The sequence below is a fragment of the Centruroides vittatus genome, unplaced genomic scaffold (genome assembly GCF_030686945.1).
Source record: "Centruroides vittatus isolate TY-2023 unplaced genomic scaffold, ASM3068694v2 contig_628, whole genome shotgun sequence".
NCBI lineage: Eukaryota > Metazoa > Arthropoda > Arachnida > Scorpiones > Buthidae > Centruroides > Centruroides vittatus.
Window position 1 is genome coordinate 5,175,011 of NW_027122385.1, and position 25,499 is coordinate 5,200,509.

The 25,499-nt window shown below is 34.1% G+C and overlaps 1 protein-coding gene across 1 annotated transcript in view; it reads right to left on the reverse strand.

Moving 5' to 3' along the window:
* LOC136979482 (uncharacterized) overlaps positions 1-25,499 on the reverse strand; it is a 120,900-nt gene that overhangs the window by 21,290 nt on the left and 74,111 nt on the right. The window contains exons 26-29 of the mRNA XM_067275489.1: positions 18,828-18,972; positions 11,992-12,171; positions 11,472-11,641; positions 10,256-10,466 (exon numbers count right to left, since the gene is read on the reverse strand). Of these exons, the coding sequence (XP_067131590.1) occupies positions 10,256-10,466; positions 11,472-11,641; positions 11,992-12,171; positions 18,828-18,972 (706 nt within the window). The remainder of the gene's footprint in view (positions 1-10,255; positions 10,467-11,471; positions 11,642-11,991; positions 12,172-18,827; positions 18,973-25,499) is intronic.

The window sequence follows — 25,499 nt, forward strand, 5'->3', positions numbered from 1 at the left end:
TGCTTCAAAAATTTTTTAAACAATGCAATTGATTTCACTATTAAATATTTAAATATGAATGTTATCAATGAATTAACTGATAATGAGTTAACATATCTGAAACTCATTCACTGCATAAAATATTTACAAAGTTGTTGAATTTGCCAAAAAGTTACAAAGTATAATTTTAATTATTGATCTCAACATTAAGACCTCTGAAATTTTAACAAGACAAACTGTTGGAGCAAGTATTGTGGCTATATGCCATATTTATATAAATATAAATTGTAGTTTAGTTCCTCTCTCTACCCTTTGTCCTATTGTCCTTCTCCTTCTAGAAGCTTCTTATATTATCTCAGTACCTTGAGGGTGAGATGACCAGTACCCAGAAATGTGTGAAACAAAGAACTCGAAGGGACCCTGAAGACAAAGAAGATAACGAACGGGTCATTCTTACACCAGACTCTGAAGTGTACAGATGGGAGGAGAACGCTCCATTGTGTTAGCAACAACTGAAGACCTCTACTGTACGAGAGTGAGAGAAAGAACCATAAGTATAGAAGAAGAAGATGGCAACGAGTCAATCTTCGTGAATATCATGTGGTATCCCACCCAACAGTACATACAGCACCAACATCCAAACAAAAATCCTGGGTATCCCTGTTTTTTACTGTATATATTATTTCTTCGTCCTCTCCTTTCTATTCCTTCCTTTCATTATCGTTTAATCTAGATTGTAAGTTTAAATTTAAGATTGGGCTTGATATTGTTGCGAGGGGATCGATACTGCACATTGTGTATATAACTAACTGTTTGTCGATCTTTAATGGACTGTATAAATATGAAAGAAAACACTTGCGGTTTGATAAAAGTTTAATGCGGTTTGCAGGTCGTTACACAAGAACAAGAAAAAAAAACAATATGGCTGACGCCCTTGGCCGTTACAAAAAACTCTCGTCTCCAAACGTTTTTTAATTATCATTTTTTCTTCTCACAAAAAATACGGTGGCGCTCGAGGCGGCAACATCCCGGCCCGCGTTGAAGTAATACTTCAATAAACAATGTTAAACATTAAATTTAAATTTAACAATTACAACAGAAATGACGCGTGTAGGTCACCAAGGAGAATCACATTTTCTTTCTAGATGGATGGTAACAGGCACAATTTTGTTATGCTTCTCTTAAAAACACCTTGAGGGGTTTTCACCAGAACAACTCTCACCTTCCCGTCGGGTCCTTTGATAACTTCCTGTACACGGCCCAGCGACCAACTTCCGGGTGGGAGGTTTTCATCTTTTAAGACGACCATTGAGTCTGGTGTTATATTGTCCTTCTCAAATTGCCACTTATGTCGGGCCTGTAGGTTGTTTAGGTAGTCCAATTTCCATTTACGCCATATAACTGGAACAAATTTAGTTAACATTTGCCATTGAGACAAATAGTTATCTGGTTTACTGGTGAGATCTGACTCCGGTAGTCTAGTCAGAGGTCTTCCGATAAGAAAGTGTCCTGGAGTTAGAACTTGGAAGTCGCTTGGATCAGAGGACATAGGAGTGAGCGGTCGGCTATTCAAAATTCCTTCTATCTGCGTGGTGATAGTTATAAACTGCTCTATAGTTAGATGCGAGTTACCTACGGTTCTTTTTAGGTGATGTTTAAAGGACTTCACTCCTGCTTCCCAAAGGCCACCGAAATTTGGTGATCTGGGCGGTATGAACTTCCAAGTGACCTCCTCGCTGGCGAGATAATCAGCTAAACTGTCAGGAGGTGTTTTTACGTAGTCATGTAGGCGTTTCAACTCCGCACTGGCACCCACAAAATTTGTGGCATTATCTGTCCAAAGTGACGCACTTTTACCCCTTCTGCTAAAAAATCTTTTCAAGGTTGCTATCATTGCCTCGGTTGTTAGGTCGGTAACTACTTCAAGGTGAATTGCCCTAGTCACAAGGCAAACGAAGATTGCGACGTAGCACTTCTGATAGGTGCCCTTTCTTTGTCCCTTATATTTAATAAGAAAGGGACCACAAAAATCAATCCCTACATGTTTAAAGGGGGGACTTGGAGTCATTCGCTCCGAAGGAAGATTTCCTAGGATTTGTTCCATGACTTTGGGTTTATTTCTAAAGCAAACGAGGCACTCATGTACCACCCTTCTGGCCAGGTTTCTTCCACTTAAAGGCCAGAATTCTTGTCTGACGAGGTAAAGTAAAGTCTGTGCACCAACATGCAAATTTTTCAGATGATAATATCTCATAATCAAGTGGGTTAACTTGTGATTTTTAGGTAGCAGAATTGGAAACTTTTTATCAAATGATAAATTTGAATTGCTCAATCTACCGCCGACTCTCATTAGACCCTGTTTATCTAGAAAGGGATGTAATCTGCTTAATTGACCCTTCGTTAGATTCCTTCCCATTTGCAATGTTTTTATTTCCTCAGCAAAGGCCATTCCTTGTACTTTGCCGATCAAATAAATTTTGGACTCTTGGAGTTCTTTCCTTGATAAAGGGCCAAATCGACGAGTTACGTGTTTTATGTTATGTAGAAACCGGAAAATATAACTAAGTATGCGAATTAATTTGATGTAATTATTACTAAGTTCAAACAGGGTATTGTCAAGGTCAGAGCTTGACACTGACACCAAATTAACATGCGATTGTTTTTTAAGCTCAGATAGATATTTTTCATCGGAGGAAGTGTCGATGGCATATTCATCCTGACGTTGAACGGTTGGTGCTACTTGAGACTGCACTCCACTCCACCATAATTCCATGGATAGTAGATCTTGCGGATTTAAACCCCGAGAAACTACATCTGCAGGATTGGAGTGGGAAGTTATATGTTTCCAGTGGCAGCCTTCAGTAATAGATTGGATCTTTTCCACACGATTCGCAATAAAGGTCTTCAGGCGATATGCGGGAGTGTTGATCCAAGCGATGGCAATAGTTGAATCTGTGTGTAGGATCACTTCAGCTATATCCATTTGCAGACATGAGCGTACTTTTTTGACAAGTTGAGACAGTACTAGACAAGCTGATAGCTCTAATCGAGGGATTGTCATAACCTTAAGAGGAGCGACACGAGATTTACTAGCAATAAGTCGTGTCTTGCCAGTTCCATCTTCCTTTATGCAATGCATGTAAACTACTGCTCCATGAGCTGACTCCGAGGCATCTGCATATCCTAGCAAGACAGCCCTTTGAAGTGGATCTGTTAAAATATATCTAGTGATCTTAAGATCGTCCAGGGCTTTCAAGGACGACACAAAGTTCACCCAATCATAGTTAAGGTTTTCTGGTAGAGTATCCTCCCAGTCGAGCTTACTGAGCCACAGCTTTTGTAGAAAGATCTTTGCTCGAGTTATAACTGGTCCCAGAAGACCCAAGGGGTCATAAAGTCTGGCGATGACACTCAATACTTCTCGTTTTGTATAAAGCAATTTTTCTGGAATCGATACCCTGAATATGAACTGATCTTCAACCGGCTTCCAAATAATGCCTAAGGTTTTTACTGTTGGTTCCGCACTTGAGGAAAAGCAATGTTCCTTATTTTCTGGTGAACTACTGTTCATCAATTTCATTGAATTAGAGTTCCATTTGTGTAGTGTCATTCCACATGTGCTCAACATGTTGCACAACTGAGATTGTAGTTCGAGGGCAGCATCGAAATCTTGCTCACCTGACACAATGTCATCCATGTAGACATCTCGTAATATGGTTTTAGAGGCCAGAGGATATCTTGCTGCTTCATCGTAAGCCAACTGCTTAAGGGTTCTCACTGCCAGAAAGGGAGCACTGGCGGTTCCATAAGTCACAGTTTTCAGTCTGTAGGTGACTGGCATCTCTTCTTCCTCGTTCTTCCAAACAATTCTTAAGAGATCTCGTTGCGAGGGCTCAATTAGAATTTGACGAAACATTTTCTGGATATCTGCTGTAAAAGCGTACTTGTATTTTCGAAATCTTGTCATGATCTCGAAAACATCTTCCTTTACTTCACCTTTCAAGAGATGATCATTTAGACTCAGCCCAGAAGTTGTGGGAGCAGATGCGTTGAAGACTACCCTTAACCTTGTAGTGGTTTTGTCTGGTCTAAACACACCGTGATGCGGAAGGTAGTAACATATATTGTATGCTGTCTGATCAGCGGGAGGTTCCTGCACCCTTTCCATGTGGCCCAAGTCCAAATACTCCTTCATGAAGTTCTGATATAACTCCTTTAATTGTTTGTCCCTTGATAGTCTCTTCCACAATTGATTCAATCTCTTCAATGCTAACTTCCTTGACTCTCCCAAGTTTTGTATTTCCTTGGTTGCCATCTGCACAATGTATCTCCCATCTTCATTACGTCTGTGAGTTCTTTGATAATGATCTTCGCAATACTCTTCTTCTTTACTCATCAAACTTGGAGCCTCTGTAAGAGTTTCTATTTGCCAGAACCTTTGTAAACATTTATCGATTGATTCAGACTCTGATATTAGTCCACAATATTTATCTTGATCATTAGAGTCTGTGGACCCAGTAGCGATGTATCCAAAAACTGTGTTGCGAAATGTTAGGTTATTGTTGCACGATAGACGAATTTGATCGTTCTTGACTATTTCAAAAAATGCTTCAGCTCCAATAAGCATGTCAATCTTGCCTGGTGTAGCAAATCTTGGATCAGCTAACTGACGGGGTATTTCTGTTTTGCTGACGTGTAGAGAGGAAACCGGAAGTAAATCCGTGATCCTTGGCACCACTAAGAACTCTAGCGTCTTAGAAAAGGATCCATTACCGTTTATTATTGTAGCAGGCAGCTTAAACTTGACCGAGGTTTTATTTCCGCTTATACTAGAGACTGTGAGGTCGATTCTTTCTTGCGGTGTGCCCAGACGACTTGCGAAATCTCTAGTTACGATATTTGACATACTGCCCGAGTCCAATACTGCGCGCGCTTGAATGCTGGCTCCGGTAGTATGATTTAAAACCCAAACCATGGCTGTCGAGAGAATTACTGTCTTATTTCCCTTGTCAATACATGATAGTGAGTGAGGTATACTCTCACGAAACTCTATTGCGTCGGGATTAAGATCCTGCTTGGTTGAAATCGGTTTGCTGTCGATCACTGGTGCATTTGAACCAATTATAGCTTGTTTCTCTTGGTGCAGTAATGTATTATGTCGCTTTCGGCATATCTTACAGCAGCTTTTGGAGTTACAATGTGATAACTTATGCCGATCACTTAAGCAATTGAAGCAGAGGTTGTTTTTGGCCACAACATCGTTTCTTTGGGAGACTTCCAACTGTAGAAAAGAATCACAATTGTAAACAGGATGATTCTGCTTACATAAAATGCAACGAGACATAGAATTGTTACATTTCACAAATAAGTTTCTCGGTTTAACTCTATCTTGATTACACCTTGGCTTCACGAACGTGGCCTTATTAATATTTTCTAAAATCTGAGAACGCTTTTCCAAAAATGAAATCAAATTATCTAGCTTAGGAACGTCATTCGAACTAATACTGAACTCGTACTGTTTTAGAGTCTCCTTATCCAGTTTCTGAAGTACAATGTTTAGAATTAAGATATCGGAGAGCTCATTCCTTTCATATCCCAGGACCTTTAGAGCTCGCATATTCCGATTCACAAGATCAATTAAGTTCCTCAAACCCTTTGCTGACTCATAAGCTAGTTTTACAGAGTCCAGAATCGCATTAACATGGGTTTCTACTATTAATTTCTTGTTTTCGTACCTCTCTTGTAACGCTTGAAACAATGAAGCAAATGAATCATTTAACGTTTCTAAACTCTTAGCTTCCCCTATGAGAGCAGCTTTCAAATAATGTAGTTTCTGTTCAGCCGATAGTTGCTCGCTTGACGAAATGATATTATCAAATTGCATTTTAAAGTTACTCCATTCTTCATATCTTCCAGAGAATTTCGGTAGAGGAATCTCTGGTAATTTAATATTAGCGGAGTTATTTCGACCTACGGGGGCCTGACTCACCATAACGACGGACGAATCTGCTTCTAATCGTTTAATACGAGACTGGATCTTAAATTTACAACTTATAATTTTGTCCTCATATTCTTCACTATTGACTATCTCAGTGTCATAGTCAGTTGGGCTAGTAATGAGGCCCTCAATCTCCCCGTTTAACGTTCTCAACGACTCTTCCTTTCGACTAAACTGATCCAATATTTCTAGAAAGGTTTCTGTCTCTCTATCGTCGCTTTCAACTAGACTATCGACTTTACTAATTAATCTCGTCACACTAGCTCTTATCGAAGCGCGTTTTTTCCTTAATTTCTCGAGCTGATCCATTTTAAACTCTCTACCACGTGTAACGGACAAATAAATTCTTCCTACCTTGGATAGGCGACTTAATGAAGTTTGAACTCAATCTTATTTGCTTGCGAAATTGTCTCTTTTCTTCTCATCCGCCTCGACGGACCAGATGTTTGTCGATCTTTAATGGACTGTATAAATATGAAAGAAAACACTTGCGGTTTGATAAAAGTTTAATGCGGTTTGCGGGTCGTTACACAAGAACAAGAAAAAAAAACAATATGGCTGACGCCCTTGGCCGTTACAAAAAACTCTCGTCTCCAAACGTTTTTTAATTATCATTTTTTCTTCTCACAAAAAATACGGTGGCGCTCGAGGCGGCAACACTAACCATTGTCCCAGCAGTAACTTAGATTACTATTGTAACATTCCATGATGTTTGAATCCCCAATCAAGAATCTATGTAAAATATGTGAAATTGTTTATTTGTAAAAATATATAAAATTATTATTTTTACCATATCCTGTCTGCTTTTGTGGTAATTTCAAATTTTGCATACACTTTCACAGTATCAAGAAATTTATGAGAACTTAACCAAAAATAATCATCCAAAAAGATACAGGTTGGTAATGAATTATCAAATATTTTGAATGATGAGGACAGTAATTTCAAACCAATTAAAAAAAAAGGTTAATGTGAGCTTAGGTATACAAAAAGGGCGGCGCTTCCAACCGCCATCTTGTTTGCACACGCAAATGTGCAAACAAGATGGCAACCGTCGACAATAACATAAACGCGCCTATATTTAATCTTTTTTAAAACTAAGACATTTTTAAAACGTAAATTTGCTACTTACTTTTTCCCCTGTTTTTGGTTACTTTTCCTACTCTTGGACCAGAAACGAAAAATAAAAAAGTTGTCATACTACCTATAAATTCAATCGATGCATGGACGAAGTGAATTGCGAGATTCTATACATCAGTGGTTCCTACAAAATTCGTCTGTATTGTACATAAATTTTACTCCTCTTAAGAACTGCAGTCTTACAATTCACATCCCTCGACTTTTCATCTACGATAGGCAGCATCTCCATAGAGGTTGGCACCTGCGATCCACGGCCACCTAACCTTCTATGTGTCGTTCACGTTGTCTTTTGTATCGGAAATCACTATTACATATCCTTGGTTATGACAAATTTAACACGTTTAACACACATTTGTACACTATAAACACACATTTAAACCATGGTTCATTAGACTTTTTTTGTTCCTATCAGTATGCTCTACAGCTCCGTTAAAGTTACAACCGCGTCATTCGAACCTAGAATTGTACCCACATGTGCACACTTTTAAACACATTTACACACTTTAAACGCAAATTTGAACCACATATAAACCCTTTACAAAATTTTTACCTCGCTTACACAATATTAACACACCTTTAATACACTTTTATGACATTTAACATGCATTAAACACATTAATGACACGTTTATCATGTTTACCATTGACAAACTTTCCTCCTCGATAACTTTAGACTTTGAGTAAATCGTACAAACTTTGAAAAAAACACAGACACTTTTAAAAAATTAACAACGTATTGTACATAATCCGTCTACATCGTAACCAAAATTCGAAATTCACATTATCCCTCATGTTTCCTGAACGGAATTTTTTAATGGATATTTGCATACGAAGGCATCATTACTATCAGCGCCATCTACATTTCTTTTCTAAAAACACTTGCCATTGAGGTTACCAGAAGCGCCGCCATTTTGTATACCTAGGCTCACATTAACCAAAAAATAATAATAAGATAAACTGTTTTGGAATGTAGCATCAACAGCAACAATGAATAAAATTTAAATTTGTGTTAATAAATTTTTTCCATTAAATATTAACAAAGTTAATGTAAAATAACACAGACTTTACTCTTGGGTACTTACTTTCTTCTAGTGGCACACTCAATTTATGCTTAGTTTGAAAAATCTATGAAAATTATTTTAAATAAAAAATACAAACATTTTTATTCATATTCCTAAAAAACAACATTATGTATTTGGTTAGCTGATAACATTTCAAGGAAAAATCAACGAATGAAATTTTTATATTCTAAATTAAATTAAAATAATTTTTAAAAGCAACAAAAACATTTTTCAAACAGAAGTTAATTTGTGTGTATTGCAAGTAAAAGTTAATAGAAGTTTTTTTGCATAATATCAGATGTACAAGATTTCTGAAGATATTATCATCTGTAATCTTAATTCAGAGTATAAAAATGGTCTAATGATTGGTTTCATAAAAAACGTCATTAAAATTTTGTATATGGGTTAAACCTGGTCAGCAGCAGAAAATGTTTTCAAATTATTAATAATAATGATCATTATTTCAAACTTAAACTGACTTACTTTAAAGATCTGGTTTTGGAGTGTTAAAATCTCTAATGGCTTGTTATGTTTATATAAAAGATGGCAAATTATGGTCAGTTTGAGGCAGAGCTATAATGTTTTGAGTATGTTGAAAATGTATAACACTAAAACACTATTTACAAAGCAATTTTGAACTTTTAGATGACTTCTTCAATGATCTTTTAATAACACATTCATTTGTGTCAAAGTCAAGAATAAGTTTTTTTTCATTTAATTGTAATACCACAGGTTTATATATTTTAAATTATACTTTTGTATTTTTAAATCAAATCAATAAAAACACTTCTCCACATTTCTATAATTTAACATGTTCACTGTCAGTTGGGACAATTTTGAGTCATTTGAAGGTTATGTGCTGCAGAATTGTCAACTGGCAGCAAATTTGTCAAAGTTCTTATTCATTTCTATTTTGGTTTAGTCATGACTGCACATTCTTGAATAGTCACAAAAGACATTTGATATCAAAGAACTAGTACAAAATTATTACAGAGCCAATCATTTTGCAATATAACAGCAGAGAAATGAAATAACTGCTAAGAAATGGCTTATTTAGTTAAAGGATGTTGGTGTAATAAAACTTTCTAACAAGACATTCAAAAATGGTACATTAACTGCTATTTTAATGAAGGTTGATAAAACTAACCCTATATGTAATGACAATAATCATTTTTAGAAAGATGTGCAACAATATTTATGTTTTGTTTACTACAACTATCATAAGTTTAATGTTAAATTCATAATATTACAAAAATTAATTACTGTGCAGGATTTTCCTTTGCCTGCACAGTAATTTCTCCAGCACACATTAAACATCATGTGTTATAATCATTAAGGAAATGTAACATATATTTCATTTTAAAACCTTCAATCTCTATTTCACTATTGTACAATTTTAATATAATACTAGTAATTATTTTCTCTGCTAAAAAAAAATAAATAAAAACTAGGCAAATTTAGTAATTATAAATTGTAACAGCTATACACAGCTAATTATTCTCATTGTCTAAACCTATAGTCTTAATATAATTAACTGTGAGCTTCAGAATTCTATTTTAACCCAAAAATTACATTATTAAAAATATATGGTAAAGTATCATTTATATGAATTGTTGGAATAATTTTAATAGACTTTATATATTAAATAAATTAATAAATGGATGAATCCATGAAGCAACATTAATCATCTAAATTAATTAAGACTTACATAATCAGAAAACATAAATTAAAACAGAAATTTAAAAATGATTTATATAAAGATACTAATTGATTTTTTAAGGCCTTAATAACAGATTTTTTAAATAGCAACAAACAATCAGCATTATGTTCTAACATCTCTACTCACATTAGACAGTTCATGAAATTATTCAAAATTTATTTCTATTATGCTGCTTTAAATTTTTTAAATTAATATTTCCAATTATAATCATTCTAATATTTAAGACTATTATTATTATTAAATTGGTACATTAATATTATGATTATCAGTTATTATAAAATCAAAAATTTAATACCAAGTTTGTAAGAACTTTTATAGTACAATTTTTAAATAATGATAATTTAAATTTATTATAACTTACTTCAGTTTTTGCTTCTTCAGATTCATATTCAAGCCAATCACCTTCTTCTGATAACTTGCTTAATATTTTTTCTATTTCTTCTTTTGTAGCTGCTTTTTCATATTCTTCAGTATACAATTTGTTTTTTGTTTCCAAAATAAATGATTCTAATGCATTTTTTGCCTTCTCTTGTGCTAATTTCTCTCTCTCTTGATCATCAATTTTTTTCAGCCTAAAATATTAAAAATCTGTTTGAAGAGTCTATAATAATAAATCTAAATATAAATCTATAATAAACAAATTTTACTAGAATATTCTTTCTGAAACAAGTTTTACTATCAGAAATGCAGACTACACAAAACAAACTGAAATTTTTTATATTTATCAGAGTTTTTATTTATTCACTTTTTTATGCATCAAATTTAATATTTCTATGACTTTGACTCAACATTTCCACTTGTGAGTTAGTTTGTGACTCACTGAAACTTGATATTCTGATTATTAGTATGCTATGTTTGATATGCGAGAATATGGGACTGACTATGCAAACACCATATGTTGTAGTGGCCAGCAATCTAACCAAGATTGAGTTGCCATTTATTGGGTAAAGTTTAAGAAATGTATGACTATAGGCTTAATGGATTGGCTCTGCAAAGTCCTAACCTCATAAACCTAGGTGAACTTGAAGGCCATGAGTCTCATCAAGCTGCCAAATAAGCATATAGATGCCTAGATTTCTAAATTATGAGTAAAAAATGGCAAATTTAGGTATACACAATTTATTCTTACACCCAGAGTAACTGTGGCCATATTCTGGACAAATCTTCACTTTCCAAAAATGGATAAAATTGCAAAAGTTCTTATAAATATAAGAACATAGCCAAAAATTTTCCAAAATTTATTGCAAAATAGGTATGAAAAAAAAATTTTGGATATGGAGCAATGAAAAAATCAGGCAGCTCTGAATCTTATTTGTGATGACATTGTTCTGGCAACATGTTGAGGAAAAATTTTAAATATAAATGTATAAAGCAATATCAGAATCTTATAGCAAAATAACAAAATTACATTTTAGAACAGAATATTTCATAAATAAGATTTTGTTCTAATTCAAAGAAGTATGAAATTAACTATTCTATATGACAATTGAAATCATCAATTAAATAATAACTGCTACATTTTTTTTTTCAGTTCAGCATTATCTAAAATATATCAATTTTATAAATTTAACACTTACTTGGCCAAAGATTCTATAGTTTCTGCTTCTTCCATATCATGAAAATCTCCCAAAAGGTAGTTGACTACTACATTCTCCTTAATTGTAATGATCTTTGGACCTTTCTTGTCAACCTTATCTTGGGTTTCATTTTTCGTACTTTCTGAAACATTTTTATTTATGTTGCTATCCTAATAATTAAAATCAGTAATTAGCATGTTGCTTTTATATTCATAATTAAAAAATTAAATAATTAGTGAATATATACTAATATATTTAAAAAATAAAATTTTACACAAAAAACATGATACCTCTTAATTATCAAAAATAGAAAATATAATTTAAATAGGCATTTTAAAGAATATATCTTGGATCCTTTATATTTTGAGTGTCAAAATTGTTAATTTAATATTGCTACTTTTAAAAAGCATTTTGTTCTATTGATACATCATCAATTTTTTTTTCTATTATTTTATCAAGATTTGTTTTTTGTTTATACAGAATTTGAAATTTTTTTAAAAAGTTTTCTAAATTTACTAACATCACTTGTTTCATTATTAGCACTTTGACTTTCATCAGATGCTTCTTCTTTATTATCAGCTTTACTGCTGTCTGTAGAAAATAGTTTTCCAATAGTGTTTCCTAATTTACTCAAAGTCGATTCCACAGTTGTCTCATCACTAGTTTCATCTTCTAATTTCTTTTCAAAGATTGATTCTGCCTAAATTAAGAAAAATATCATCATCAATTATAAAAATATAAACTGCAAAGTCTAATATTTTATTAATGTTTTTTTATTCAATTCATATTGCTTGCTATTCTATAAAATTTTTAAATTTTAATAATAATAATATTACTTATAATAAGGAATAATGATGATAATAAATTCATAATTTATAACACATGCAACATATCACACAGGATGATCAAGAAGTCTTTATACAGTAATAGTGAAATATTATAATTTTTAATTGTTATTCAAATACCATAACACAATAGCAAAAGCTTCAATTAAGAACATTACTTCTTGTAAACAAATTTCATATCCATTTATAAACTAGTTAAATAACAAAATCTAATGCATACTTTCATGCAAGATAGTTTTATAGTATACACAGCTCATTATTCTATACAATTAATAAAGGCTATCTTTGAAGAACAAATTACTCTTTAAAGTATTCAGTCTGCCTATCATCCAATCTCATGCTTATTAATGTTTACTTTTAAAGATTTACTAACCAGCAATGTTTACAAAAATAATTTGAAAGATATAAAAGTAATAATTCCCTGGAATCTATCTCAGATAAGACACTACAAAATATTTGTTAATAAAATAAGAAGGATCTAACTGAATCAAGAAAACAGTGGAGATACTTCTAGCATTTACAAGATTAAGCAGTTAGTTTTTTACAATTATGATTGTAGTCTTATTCAGTAAATATACTATGGTTATTGAAAATTTTAAGATTTATAATATAGAATAATCAATAAAAAAGTATTTACTTAATTGCAATTTTGCATATGATTTTCTGTGAAATCTACAGTAATAATGACTTAGGGTACGTCCTATGTGGCAGCGTCCAGCGACTGTGGGCGTGAATGTGTTTCCAAGCGAAGAAGACAAACCGGTTCAAGCAAATGTGCATGTCCGGAGTAACCGCGTTTAGTGTGTAGCAACCACCAGACGACACTTCTACACACACGTCCAGGATGCAATTACCAAGCTAGTTTGATCATCGCTTCCATTGCTCGTGCTTCCAAACAAGAAAATGGCCAACTTTGTTGACTCATTAATATTGGAGATATTCCAAAGACAAATTTTATGGAATTCAAAACTTAAGGAGTACCACAATAGAGACCTCGTTGATAAGAACTGGGATAATGTTGCAACAAGACTTAATATAGGCAGTAAGTAATTTTTTTTATTACTTTTTCATATGAATCATGTACAAACCACATGGTCAGATTTAATGGGATTCAGATGTAGAACATTATATATATAAAATACTGAAAAAAATATATTTAAAAAGGTGGAAATTTCAGTATACATAAACTGTTACAATAAAATAATTTCTAATAACTAGATCATAATTACATAAAAAGAGAATGTGTAGCCAGTACCATCAAGGCCGAATTATTGAATAGGCAAAGTAAACAAATGTCTAGGGCCCGTAATTCGGAGGGGCCCGGCTTCAGTGCAGAAGATTTCTCTGTTCCGATTTCGAAACTTGAATCAAAATTCGATAGGACAGAAAAGGCTGTATTTAACAATTCTTACTAAGCTCCGCTCGACTAGCCATTACCTTAAAAAAAAAGGTCAACAGAAGTAATGTACACCACGGGATCTCTCGCACCATCTAGAAATATTCCTAGGGCCGCATCTCGTGGTAGTACTGATGTATGGATAGTTATGATTTATTTTCTAAATCTACACTTATACGTCGCGACATCGCATATTCGATATAGCGTTCAAGTTGCTCGAATGCGAAGATATTACAATTAGTGATGCAACGAATATTCGGTTACTATTCGGTATTCGGCCTATGTTTCGCTATTCAGCCGAATACCGAATACCTAACAGGAGTAAGAAATAACAAAAACACATTAAATTAATCATTTTGGTATTTAGATTTAATGTTATCAGGTTAGTGTTGTTTGTTTATATTTATTTATAACTTATAACCTGCACAAAATAAAAAATAAAATAATATTAGTCACATGTATTCACAATTTATAATTACAAAGATCAGCACACGTACACACCTATTCGTTCGAGAATCATCGCACATCTGAGGGTCTGACCCTGCCTATCCTTGTTTTTAAGCGCTTGTCTTTGCTCTTCCCTTTCTCTTTCCTCTATCGCTCTAGTCCACGTATACCTATGCATACATCATAATGTGCGCGCACGATACTTTCAATTCGTCACTTTTTCCGTCGTAGATTTCCCATTTTACAATTACATGACTCATAGCCTGGTGATAATGGAGAAAAGAGACAGATAACTGTGACTTATACCGACGTCCTATGATTTCACAGATTCGAGACAGCTTGGCAGCCCGAACGGCCCCGGGCTTTCGCCCGTGCATGCTAAGTGACTTTCATTACAAGCATTTAGCTTTCCGAAGTCTATGAGAACAATTATTTGGCATTGACAGCCGCGAATTTCACGCCAATAAGCTGCCTCGACTTGTTTGATTATGTTATCAACTCAGTTTCATATTTATTTTCACATTTTCACTTTGCGGTCCTCTGTTCTTTTTCCGTTATTTACACGTGTAGCTCATTTCATTGTTATCCACATTTGATATCATCATTTATCACATACTGCCATGACGCTCTTGTCTGTCCGCTACAACTATCAAGAATTAATGCGATTGGTGAAGAGTAATGACAGCAGGCCAATAGAGAGCAGGGTCCTTGCCATAATGCAGTTTGCATGCCCATTTTCGTACGTGCGTTAATCAAGCCTAATATTTTGGCCGAATATTCGGCTATTCGGCCATGCTCTTGACCGAATATTCGGTATTCGGCCTGAGGCCGAATATACTATTCGTTGCAACACTAATTACAATTCAATAGTGTTTTATAAAAGAGTTAAAAAGTTATGGGTGACACCACAATATCCGCACTGGGTGTCACCCATGCTAGCTACGCTAATGTCACATTATATAAGATTTGTTTAGATGCAATTTATTTAAATGGGGCCCCAATTTAAATTTTGTCTAGGGCCCGCTAGAGGCATAATCCGGCGCTGAGTACCATACACAAACTAAAAATGCAATTTATTCCGTATAAATATGAAATTACATTATATCATAACTGAACAATGTCCAGATTTGTTGATGCTTAATGTAATATATTAATATATACTGTGTATTTGGTAATATATGGTATGTAATATCAGTGGCACATCCAAAATGCAAAGAACTTTGTTTAAATTACATTACATCCTGTTAAGAGCTTGCTCTTGCCATGGAACAGAATCATTTGGGCTGTTAAAATATTGGCAAAACTTATCTCATAACTTTTGCTGATTTGATGCTGCATTATTTGCTTTTGTCAAATTTTTGCATTTACTTTTGCTAAAATCTGTCTCTATGGCATGAGATTCCCTGCAACCTTCAATATCTATTATCACATTATGCAGCAGAGTTACAGCCTTTACAATATTTATAGTATTTTCTACGGTAGTTTCAATAGATTTATTTAAAATACTCCATTTTCCAGTGCAGATGCCAAAAGCACATTCAACTACTCTTCTTGCTCTTGATAGTCTGTAATTAAATATTCTTTTACTTTTATCCAGGGATTTTCTACTGTAGGGCTTCAATAAGTACGGAGTAAGAGGATAAGCCTCATCACCAATTAAAACATATGGGGCTTTTATGTTAGAATGGAGCAATGCTGTATCTAATGGCTTCCAATATACTTGATTCTAAATTTTGATAGAGAGCAGAATACTTAAATACTCCACCATCACTATGCCTTTCATATGCTTCTACATCAATTGTTAGAAATTTCAAATGTTTCCTGGAGTACTAAAGAAAAAAATTGTTTGTAATTATAATATTGACTTCCAGAATTTGGTGGACACTTAATCCTTATGTGCTTTCCATCTATGGAACCCACACAATTAGGAATGTTCCATTTTTTGTAAAATTGTTCAGCCTTTTCTGTCATATGTTCCTTTGTTGGTATAGGCATGTGCTTTGACTGAAGACTTGACCAAAGGGCTTCACACACTTCCTTGATAATACTTGCAATACTTGATTTACCAATTCTCATAGAAAATGCCAGCTGTCTAAAAGAAATTCCTGTTGAAAGACATCTGGAAAGAAGAGTAATTATGTAAAATAGTGTTATTGAGTTTAGTATATTTTTATTTTTATTTAGTATTCTTTGATTTATTTACATATTGAATATTTATATCTCTGTGTAAGTAAACAAAGTTTAACAATAAGTCTTACACTGCACATGTAATCACATCAATCAGCTTTTAATCATCAATTTCATTATTTTCCTGTGCAATGTAATATGTTTTCTAAATACATACATATTTGAAGTGAGGTAATTATTACTACAGTAAGGTTCTTATAATTTAATAATAATTTCATGTTCCCTTTCAATCTCAGAGGAGCTGGCAAAATCAAAGTGGAAAAGCCTTCGCAACAATTTCCAAAAAGAGATAAGAAAAATTCAAAGCATGAGATCAGGAGATGCAGCTCCAGCAAAACGAACAAAGTGAATACATTTTAGTTCACTTGAATTTTTGAGAGCTGTCATGGAACTTGTTGTTGATAATGAAATTACAAATTATATTGAAGAACATACAATTTGGCACATAGAAAATGATGAGACAGACAGATGTATTATAGATATAAATGACAAACCGACTTTTTCATCTGAATCATCTGGATCATGCCCATCTATAACAAACAAAAAACGAAAAAGAAAGATGAATAATTTAGATTTACAAAAAAAATGCTGGCAATAGAAAAGCAGATGAGGATGATGATGATAATTTGAACTTTTTTTAAATCTTTACTACCTTATATGAAGCTATTACCACCAATTAAAAAACTCACTGTCAGATCAAAAATTCAAAATTTTGTACTTGACCAATTAAAAGACATTGATAAAATTAATTAACTTGTGTATATATATTGTATAAAATTTATCTTGCTTTATTCATTTATATTTAATTCAATATGACATTTTGAAAATAAAACAGTTTTTAAACTTATTCTATGAAGATTCTTCTTATTTACTGTGTATCTAGTTAGTGATAGCATTACCTTCAATTGAAACAATTGCAACACTATATTTTCAATAAGTCTTTTTATAACATTTTTTAAAAAACTGTATTAGAAAAGTGGTCGTGAAACTGCCAATTGAAGGAAAATCAGCAATTCTTGTGTCACAGTACAGTACCTTCAATTTGATAACTTTTTCTAGGGCTCAAATGATACTCAAAATTACGAAAATGAGACCCAAAGAAAAGAGGTTAATTAAATTAAGAGAAATTCAGTACTTTACCTTAGCATAACAAAAAGCCTCTCTTCAAGTGATATAGGTTTCCGGAAACTCTTAGTAGTCTTCACAATGTAGGGAAAAATACTTTTTAGGACGTAATCGAAAGTTGCAGGTAGCATTCTGCAATATTCAAAAACTTCACTGGATCGTCTTTTATTTCACGATACAAATGATGAAATTCACCAAACTCGCAATGTTTCTTATAAATATCGTGTGTCTTCTGCCTACAAGACATTTCAGTAACACAATAAGAAAGTGTAGAAGAGTATCGTAGAAAACTGTTTTCCATGGCAATCATTCGACAAAATTGTCTCGCCGCAATCTCAAACAATATGCGCCTAAGCTGGACAGAGGTCGCTCACCAGTTGGAAACGCGTACAAAGATTCTTTCTGCCTGCAGTCGCTGGATGTGGCCACGTAGGACGTAGCCTTAGAAACAAACTAAATACAATCAACTTTTGAAAGCCAATCTTTATTTTGAAGTTTTTTGCTTCTAAACTTAAAACCTTATTGTAATTTGTATTTATTTTAAAAATTAACTCAAAATATTGTCAAAATAAATTTATTCTAAATTAAATTAACTATGTTTAAAAAAATATCAAAATATGGTCTTTAGAAGATATGGAATACAGTTTGAATATTGTTAATCTATACTTAGTGTCTACTAATATTTAATCCTTTTATGACAATAAATTAAATATTAAACTTTACAATATAAAATATATTTGAATATAATGGTTACATCTTTTTTAACACAAAACTTTATTTGGAGTAATATTTTACTAAAAATAAACTATCAAATTAACAAACAATACTTATTTAAGAAGTAATAATATATTTATAAAATAAATTATTACACAACTATTTGAACAAACAAAATAAAAATAATCAAAAAAAAAATTCACAATACACAATTTTTATTATTTTATAAAACAGTAGTTCTTAATTTAGAGAGTGAAAAATCTTTCTAATGTTGCAAGACAAAACATTAGATGTTAAAAAAGTTGATCACATTCAACTTGTATTTGAAATAAACTGATCAAATTCGTAATGAAAAATTTCTTCTGAACCTGTTTTTAATTACCTTACTACAACTGTAAAAACTCTTGTTAATTTTATAACTGACATTTACACTACTAAAACTTTGAAGATTTTTTTTACAGACACTTTCTTAATCCCTTTATCTTCCTAAAGTTAAGCTAAAATACACTTGAGAAAATGGAACCCTATCCTTTATAAAACCAAGCCTACATTTTTTTTTTTGAGGTGTGAAATTGATTTTAAAAATTCAAGGTTAAGAATCACTATTATAAGCCAAAACATATGCTTCAAAATATAACTTACATGATCGATTTTTAAAATTCCATTTTCATCTAAATGAAAATGTACTTTTACTCCTTTAAATTCACTGTCTTCTCCAACATGTTTCGACATTGCATCTTGTACACCTGACAGACTTACTACACTTAAATTGTGAGATCCAACTGATCTGAAAATATACAAATAATTATTATTATTATTTAATTATTATGCCTTTGTGTCCTTTTTTAACTTAATTTAAAATTTATTTTGTATACTAGTACTTTCTATATATTAACAGGACTTATTACACTGGAAAATATGGATGCAGATATTTAGTCTTACAGATCAAAAATAATGTTTTTTATTTAGTTCACCTGTTGAACAAAATAGGGTGAACTAAATAAAGAACATTATTTTTGATCTGTAAGACTAAATATCTGCATCCATATTTTCCAGTGTAATAAGTCCTGTTAATATATAGAAAGTACTAGTATACAAAATAAATTTTAAAATAATAATAATTATTATTATTGGATTAAGTGAGATATACTCGGTTAACACTGGTGACTGTGTACTATGCCGGACCAAAGTCAAGGCATAGTAACCAAAACAGAAATTAAAGAAGTGTATCAGTGTGTGTGTCTGTATTCAGGAATTTTCTCACAATATGACATGTATTCAATATAGTGGCCTTCTGTAGTGTGATGTATGTGTTTCTATTCAATTGTAATGTGCCCAGGCTTTTGTGCAGTGTGTGTGGTATGACACCTGTAGAGGAGAGAACAACAGGTACAATAAGCACCCTATCCATCCTCCACAGATGCCTTATTTCCTGGGCGAGTTCTGTGTACTTGCTAATTTTTTCAGTGCATGCGTTTTGTATATTGTGAGTGTTTGGAATGGATATGTCTATAATGTATGTGATTTTATTGTGTTTGTCAATGAGTGTGATGTCTGGTCTGTTGTGGTAAATTGTTTTATCTGTGATTATGGCTCTGTCGTAGTACATTTTGTGCGTGTTGTTTTCCAATACTGTCTGTGGAATGTATTTGTAGTATGGTTCGTGGATGTCTACTAATTTGTGTTTCTTTGCAAGCTCTTGGTGTATTATATTTGCTACTTGATTATGTCTGTGTAAATAATCTGTCTGTGCCAAGAGCTTGCAACCAGAGGTGATGTGTTGTATAGTTTCTGGCATGATGTGACATTTTCTGCATGTGTCATTTGTGAGTGTTGTATCTTTGAGTATGTGTTTTCTGTAGTTTTTAGTATTTATGACCTGGTCCTGTATAGCAATCATGAATCCTTCCGTCTCCCCAGAGAGGCATCCCCGTGCTAACCAGCTGTTTGACGCAGTTTTGTCAACAAAATCCTGGGCCAGATCATAAGGATGCCTGCCATGGAGTGCCTTTCGAGCCCACGATTGCTTAATGGTGTCTATGCTTTTTACATGTTGTGTTGTGTCTATATGATGTGAGTGTAAGTTTAATGGTGTGTTATTTGAGTCTGCTAGAGTTACTGCTTTATGTAATTGTGATGTTTCTTGTTTCTTGTAGAAAAACTCTCGCAGTGACTGTATTTGTTTGTAGTGAAGGTTAACTATGTCAATCAGGCCACGTCCGCCATCTTTACGTGGAAGGGTTAATCTTTCTGTGGCGGATTTAGGATGATGTTGTTTATGCTTAGTAAGTGTAGTTCTTGTTTTCCTTTGGAGTTGCTCAAGATCTGTGTGAGTCCAATGTATAACTCCAAAAGAATATGTGAGTACTGGAATGACATATGTGTTTATTGCTTTAACTGTGTGTTTTGCATTTAACTCTGTTCTGAGAATAGCATTTAACCTACTTTGGTATTCTTTAATTAATCTTTGCTTTATTTGTGTATGTTCTGTTAGTTTGACCTGTTGGAATCCTAAATACTTGTAGAACTCGCCCTCTTCCATGGATTCAATAACGTCTCCATTTCCAAGTGCAAAATCTTCTTTCTTCAGGATTCCTTTTTCTATGTGAAGTGTTTTGCATTTATCTAGGCCAAATTCCATTTGTATGTCCTTGGTGTATGAATGTGTGATTTGTAGGAGTTGATGAAGTTGTTTTTGTGTGGATGCATAAAGTTTTATGTCATCCATGTACATGAGATGTGACAGTGTAAACTGTGTTGTTTTTTCATGTCTGATATTGTAACCATATTGTGTGTTGTTTAACATGTTGGATAATGGGTTCAGGGCTAAGCAGAACCAGAGAGGACTCAAGGAATCTCCTTGAAAAATTCCTCGCCTAATAAAAATTTGGTTTGTTTGTATGGAAGTGTTATGAACCCTGAGATGTAGTGTTGTTCTCCAGTGCTGCATAGTGTTTTGGAAGAATGTAATGAGTGATGGATGTATTTTGTACATGTGTAGAATATGTAGCAGCCAACTGTGTGGAACACTGTCGAATGCTTTTCTGTAGTCTATATATGCCATGTGTATGTTTCTGTGTTGTTTGTGTGCTTGCCGTAGAATGACTGAATCTATGAGTAACTGTTCTTTGCATCCCCTGTGGTTTCTACGACAACCTTTTTGTTGTTCCGTTAGAATGTCGTGTTCTTCAACATGTTTGTATATTTTGTTTGCGATACAGGATGTCAATAATTTGTAAAGTGTTGGAAGACATGTAATTGGTCTGTATTGTGTGGGGTCTGTGGTATTGTTGTTTTTAGGTTTCATGTAGGTGATGCCCTGAGTAAGAAAATTTGGCATGTCTTGTGGATTGATGATGATGTGTGTTAGGTGTTTAGCTAGTTCCTGGTGCAGTGATGTAAACTTTTTGTACCAGAAATTGTGAATGTTGTCTACACCAGGTGTCTTCCAGTTGTGTGTTCTGTTAACAGTGTATTGGAAATCATGTATGCTTATTTCAACACAGGGCATAGTTGGTATGTTGTGTAAGTTTCTGTTTCCTCCTCGATCCAGCCTGCTTCAGCATTGTGCGTGACAGCACTGGACCAAAGAGAAGACCAATATGTTGTGAGTTCTTCTTCTGTTGGTGTGCCACTGTGCTGTGTATCAGTGTTTGCTTTGTTATTAATTTGTCTGTAAAAGAGTTTTTCATTGTTTGTAAATAATTTATTTTGTTGTTTTCGTAGTGTACATGTTTTGTATCGTTTGAGTCTACGTGCTTTGGCAGCAAGTTTTTGTTTTAGTGTATCAATGTATTCTGTAATGCGTGTGTTGTGATGTTCATGTTTTGTGTGTGTTTTTATTTTCTTGAAAATGTTTTTGAGCTGCTTCCTTAATTTGGGTGTTATGTTGCTTTTAGTGTATTGTGTCAGCCTGCCTAATTGCTGTCTAATGTCATTTATTTGTGTTTCTATTCTTCTCTGCCAGGCAGGCTTGTGATAGAATTGTGTTTTCTGTGTATTTGTCTGTGATTGTACTTTCAGTCCATGGTGTGTCACTACTGTGACTGCCCCAGCATAAACTAATGTATGAATGTCTGCAGAGTGTAGAAATTGAATGAATGTAGTGTGGTAGTAGTGAGTGTTTACATAATTTAGTGTTTTTCCTACTTCCTTTGACGTGTTGATTTTTGGTATTCGTGGTCGTTGTGTGGGATCTGTGCCTGTATATTTAGTGAGTGTTTCCTGAAATATAAGTGAGAGCGTATTAACTAAATCCATGTCTATGTTATCAGTGATGGATGAGGAAGTGTCTGTAGTATCATTAGTGGTAATTGTTGTATGTGTGTTATTATCAATGCTTGTTGCTGGATTATCCTGACAGGTTACGTGATCTTCATTAATGTTAGATGTTTCTGTCTGTTGATGTATTTGATCAGCAACCTGTTGTTTGATAAGTTCAAGTGTTGTTTGTGGAATAAGGTTGTTGTGTATAATTGTTCTTTTTTGATCAACAACCCTTTGTTCAGTGACAGTGAGATGAGGATACTGTTGTGTGAATCTATGGTGTAGTTGTTGTCTGTATGCTGTCATGTTTGTTTCGAGTTTTGTGATGGTGTAGTAAGTACGGATGATAAACTCGTTCATTTCTACTGTCCATTTCATCCGTTGGCGTGGTTTTCCAGCCTTTGTGGTCTGTGGATGCATTGCCACAGAAACACCAAGGCTGGGTTGGTTCCTCACATCTGTTGAGGGCATTGCAGTAGCCATGCTTGGGCCGGTGCTGCTTTCGCCACCGGTAACCAAGGGAGACTGTGGCCTATTTTTCGAACGTGAGCCTCTGCCTAACCCACGAACGCGGACCTTGTTAACCGGGCGACGTCCGAGCCGGTATCACACTTTGATCTAGTTATTACCATGATAAATATCTCCACAGAATGTGGGCTTGGTCACTCTTAGCTTCATTTCTTCCCATAGACCTTACTGGCATGGGTGTCCATACCAGGAGCTTATGCTCCAGCCTGCATTGCCCTATGGATCAGTAAAATTACTGGGCTCTCCCACCACGACCAGGTGGTGACCACGGGAGAGTTATTATTATTATTATTATGTTGGGTTAAGTTAGATATACTCGGTTAACACCGGTGGCTAAGTACTATGCCGGACCAAAGTCAAGGCATAGTAACCAAAACAGAAATTAAAGAAGTGTATTCAGTGTGTGTGTCTGTATTCAGGAATTTTCTCACAATATGACATGTATTCAATATAGTGGCCTTCTGTAGAGTGATGTATGTGTTTCTATTCAATTCTAATGTGCCCAGGCTTTTGTGTAGTGTGTGTGGTATGACACCTGTAGAGGAGAGAACTACAGGTACAATAAGCACCCTATCCATCCTCCACAGATGCCTTATTTCCTGGGCGAGTTCTGTGTACTTGCTAATTTTTTCAGTGCATGCGTTTTGTATATTGTGAGTGTTTGGAATGGATATGTCTATAATGTATGTGATTTTATTGTGTTTGTCAATGAGTGTGATGTCTGGTCTGTTGTGGTAAATTGTTTTATCTGTGATTATGGCTCTGTCGTAGTACATTTTGTGCGTGTTCGTTTTCCAATACTGTCTGTGGAATGTATTTGTAGTATGGTTCGTGGATGTCTACTAATTTGTGTTTCTTTGCAAGCTCTTGGTGTATTATATTTGCTACTTGATTATGTCTGTGTAAATAATCTGTCTGTGCCAAGAGCTTGCAACCAGAGGTGATGTGTTGTATAGTTTCTGGCATGATGTGACATTTTCTGCATGTGTCATTTGTGAGTGTTGTATCTTTGAGTATGTGTTTTCTGTAGATTTTAGTATTTATGACCTGATCCTGTATGGCAATCATGAATCCTTCCGTCTCCCCAAAGAGGCATCCCCGAGCTAACCAGCTGTTTGACGCAGTTTTGTCAACAAAATCCTGGGCCAGATCGTAAGGATGCCTGCCATGGAGTGCCTTTCGAGCCCACGATTGCTTAATGGTGTCTATGCTTTTTATATGTTGTGTTGTGTCCATATGATGTGAGTGTAAGTTTAATGGTGTGTTATTCGAGTCTGCTAGAGTTACTGCTTTATGTAATTGTGATGTTTCTTGTTTTTTGTAGAAAAACTCTCGCAGTGACTGTATTTGTTTGTAGTGAAGGTTAACTATGTCAATCAGGCCACGTCCGCCATCTTTACGTGGAAGGGTTAATCTTTCTGTGGCAGATTTAGGATGATGTTGTTTATGCTTAGTAAGTGTTGTTCTTGTTTTCCTTTGGAGTTGCTCAAGATCTGTGTGAGTCCAATGTATAACTCCAAAAGAATATGTGAGTACTGGGATGACATATGTGTTTATTGCTTTAACTGTGTGTTTTGCATTTAATTGTGTTCTGAGAATAGCATTTAACCTACTTTGGTATTCTTTAATTAATCTTTGCTTTATTTGTGTATGTTCTGTTAGTTTGGCCTGTTGGAATCCTAAATACTTGTAGAACTCGCCCTCTTCCATGGATTCAATAATGTCTCCATTTCCAAGTGCAAAATCTTCTTTCTTCAGGATTCCTTTTTCTATGTGAACTGTTTTGCATTTATCTAGGCCAAATTCCATTTGTATGTCCTTGGTGTATGAATGTGTGATTTGTAGGAGTTGATGAAGTTGTTTTTGTGTGGATGCATAAAGTTTTATGTCATCCATGTACATGAGATGTGACAGTGTAAACTGTGTTGTTTTTTCATGTCTGATATTGTAACCATATTGCGTGTTGTTTAACATGTTGGATAATGGGTTCAGGGCTAAGCAGAACCAGAGAGGACTCAAGGAATCTCCTTGAAAAATTCCTCGCCTAATAAAAATTTGGTTTGTTTGTATGGAAGTGTTACTAACCCTGAGATGTAGTGTTGTTCTTCCAGTGCTGCATAGTGTTTTGAAAGAATGTAATGAGTGATGGATGTATTTTGTACATGTGTAGGATATGTAGCAGTTAACTGTGTGGAACACTGTCGAATGCTTTTCTGTAGTCTATATATGCCATGTGTATGTTTTTGTGTTGTCTGTGTGCTTGCCGTAGAATGACTGAATCTATGAGTAACTGTTCTTCGCATCCCCTGTGGTTTCTACGACAACCTTTTTGTTGTTCTGTTAGAATGTCGTGTTCTTCAACATGTTTGTATATTTTGTTTGCAATACAGTTATTATTATTATTATGTTGGGTTAAGTGAGATATACTCGGTTAACACCGGTGGCTGTGTACTATGCCGGACCAAAGTCAAGGCATAGTAACCAAAACAGAAATTAAAGAAGTGTATCAGTGTGTGTGTC